This window comes from Saccostrea cucullata, unplaced genomic scaffold, assembly GCF_032062105.1.
Source record: "Saccostrea cucullata isolate Sc308-1 unplaced genomic scaffold, CSIRO_AGI_Scuc_v1 ctg312, whole genome shotgun sequence".
Lineage (NCBI taxonomy): Eukaryota > Metazoa > Mollusca > Bivalvia > Ostreida > Ostreidae > Saccostrea > Saccostrea cuccullata.
The window spans coordinates 1,098,854-1,101,575 of NW_026929887.1; the positions used below are offsets into that span (position 1 = coordinate 1,098,854).

Sequence of the window (2,722 nt, forward strand, 5' to 3'; positions counted from 1 at the left end):
TGTCTGAGTTGAGTTTTTTTCTATTAAGATCACAAACAATTGAGTAGAAGTATGAAAGAAACATATGAGATTCGATGTACATAAACGTTCTTACTTCTGAGAAATCTTAAAACCAGAAGTCTCTGGTGAGACTACAGATCTACTAGTCTGTACATGTAACAAAGGAAAAGTAGCACTTGGATTTAAAACTTTGCAACAGGCAGCAATTAATAGAAGTATGTATCTTAGTGTAGTCAACTTGTGTGCCAACTTATATTGAAATCAGACCAAAACTGTAGGAGGAGTAGCATTTTAAGGAATTTTACAAAATTTCTATATTTAGTAACCATGCCAACATCGTTCTTCCAGGCACATAGCAACAGGGGGGCCAGGGCCAGGTTGTGTTTGGCCCCCCACTTTTTTTCCCAACATTACCTTTACTATTGAAAATGTCCATTGAAAGGTTGGTTGACCTCCCCACTTCTTACCAAAGTATAGTGATATCAAGAAAATGTATTGTATGCCAAAAAATTGGAAGTGAAAGGAAGTTGGCCTCGAAAAAAAGTTGCCCCCCTCCCCCTACGAAATAGGATTTTCGAGGTTGGGCAATTTTTCCCTTTTTCCTTTTTTTGGCTTGTCAACTTTTTATTATTATTATTTATTATTATACAAAATTTATAGAGCGCCTTATATAATAAACACAATTACTCTAAAGCGCTGTACAACATACAGTTATTTCGTGACATTGTACTTGGACAACAACAGAAACAAACTTGATCAGATTAACCCTGTAAAAGGTTAAGGATGTCTAAAAATAGTCAATAAAACAAGACATTATTTGTTTTGGCGTGCTTGTCATGGCCATTTAATAAAATATCAGATATAATACAATGTATGCGCCGATGATGATTATATGGCAGCATAGGTAAATGCATATAGATAATCATAAGCATGAGAAATACCATCTTGATCCAAGGAGCCTGGAAAAAACAGTACCCCCCCGGAGACAGCATTCTTTGCAAAATTATGCCAAATGGGTCAAGGGACCAAGTCCCATCCGCCACAAACTCAAATGGGGGCGGCAATTTTGCAACCCAAAGTAACAATAAAAGTACAAATTGTGCACAAGTTAAGTACAAATTGCACCAAAATTATGCCAAATCGGATAAAGTCACATAAAGCACAAATTGTGCACCAAATTAGGTACAAATTGCACCAAATAACTAAATTAGTGAAGAGGCACAAATTGCGCCCTACATTTAAATTTTGATATGAAAACAAATTGCATTGAAAATGACAAAGGTGCAACTCGCACACAATTGGCTCATGACAAGCATCAAGGAAATGTTGTCGAAACAAAATTACAACCAATGAAATGATCCAAAGCATTTCTCAAAGTATTGATAAAAATACTGTTTCCCAAATCTGACAAATGAACTCCATCTTTTCTGAATAAATCCTTGCATTGAGCTTTAATATCTGGATAACTGACTGATGCACCCCGACCCTGAAACTTATTTAGCACAAATGTAGCACAAGCACTATTAATTCTACGTCTACACTTTTGTCCTTCTGTATTTGCAAGGCAATTAATCCAATTATTTCGAGGCAAAATACGTGACCAAATAATAAAAGTTTGTGGAAGTAAATTAGCAATATTTGCCAAAGTTGTCTTGTAATATTTTTGAAGACCCCTTAATGGATTGTGAGCCTGACCAATATTGTTGCCCCCACAATGTATAATAATAATCTTTGTTGGCTTGTTACGAGCTAACAAAAATTCAATTGTGGGATATAATTGCTCCCAGACCATACCCCGAATTCCATGCCACAAGATGTTGGAAGACTCCTGCCCAAGATTCTCTTGATTTGAATTCTTCGCATATATGTGAGCCCAATGAATAATTGATGAGCCTATGATCCAAATGGAATCTAAATATAAAATTTAAAATTGATGAGCAAATTAAACACTATTTTTTTTAACAGTAACTTTGTTTCATCTCATAATACATGTATTTGAACAGAATGTAAATTTACAACGACCATGGTCTTATGTAAGATTTGTAAGCTGCTGACTGCCACCTTCCCATCTGCTTAATATGATCCTCTGAAAACCCTTTTGTATACAAGTGGGTTGCATCCCCAATGCGAAATGAGTGTGTCTTAAATTGAGTTGACTGAATATTCAAAAACTGCAAGGCTTTGTGTAACATGGATGAAAACTGGTATTCGGTTAAGGATTTGGAATTAAAATGTGAAAAGTAGGACACCCTTTTCACATTGGTACTTAATGCAGCAAACGTCTGCATGCAAAGATTGAAACAATATTATTGTATCATTTGATTTTTTCACATGCACAAATGCCCCCACACAATTTGATCAGTCTTAGATGTTTTGATAAAGACTTCAATGGTATCACTAGATACAGTAATATGCTTGACACCCAAAGCCACCACTTCACTCAACCTTAGTAATGCTAAGAAAACCAATGCAAAAGCAGACTGAAATAAAGCTGCTTCAAAATCAGAAAAACACAAATGTGGCAAAACACTGACAATGCTATTCAACATAGGTAATGTTATTGGTTTTCTTATATCCTAAGATACATTACATCTCTTGTAACCAGCCAATAACTTCTTAATAATAAATGAATCCACTGGATTCTGCCAACCATGTAAGTTAATGACAAAACTGATTCCTGATAAATAGCATTTGACAGGAGAAAAAGCCATATTACTCTCTG

General features: G+C 35.3%; 1 protein-coding gene across 1 annotated transcript; it reads right to left on the reverse strand.

The window, feature by feature from the left end:
* Positions 1-1,059: 1,059 nt before the first annotated feature.
* Positions 1,060-1,918, reverse strand: LOC134282404 (uncharacterized; the record flags this gene model as incomplete). The annotated part of the gene is made up of 1 exon (XM_062764799.1): positions 1,060-1,918. A coding segment is annotated over one exon (603 nt), but the record flags the coding sequence as incomplete, so codon positions are not given.
* Between the last annotated feature and the right edge of the window lie 804 nt (positions 1,919-2,722).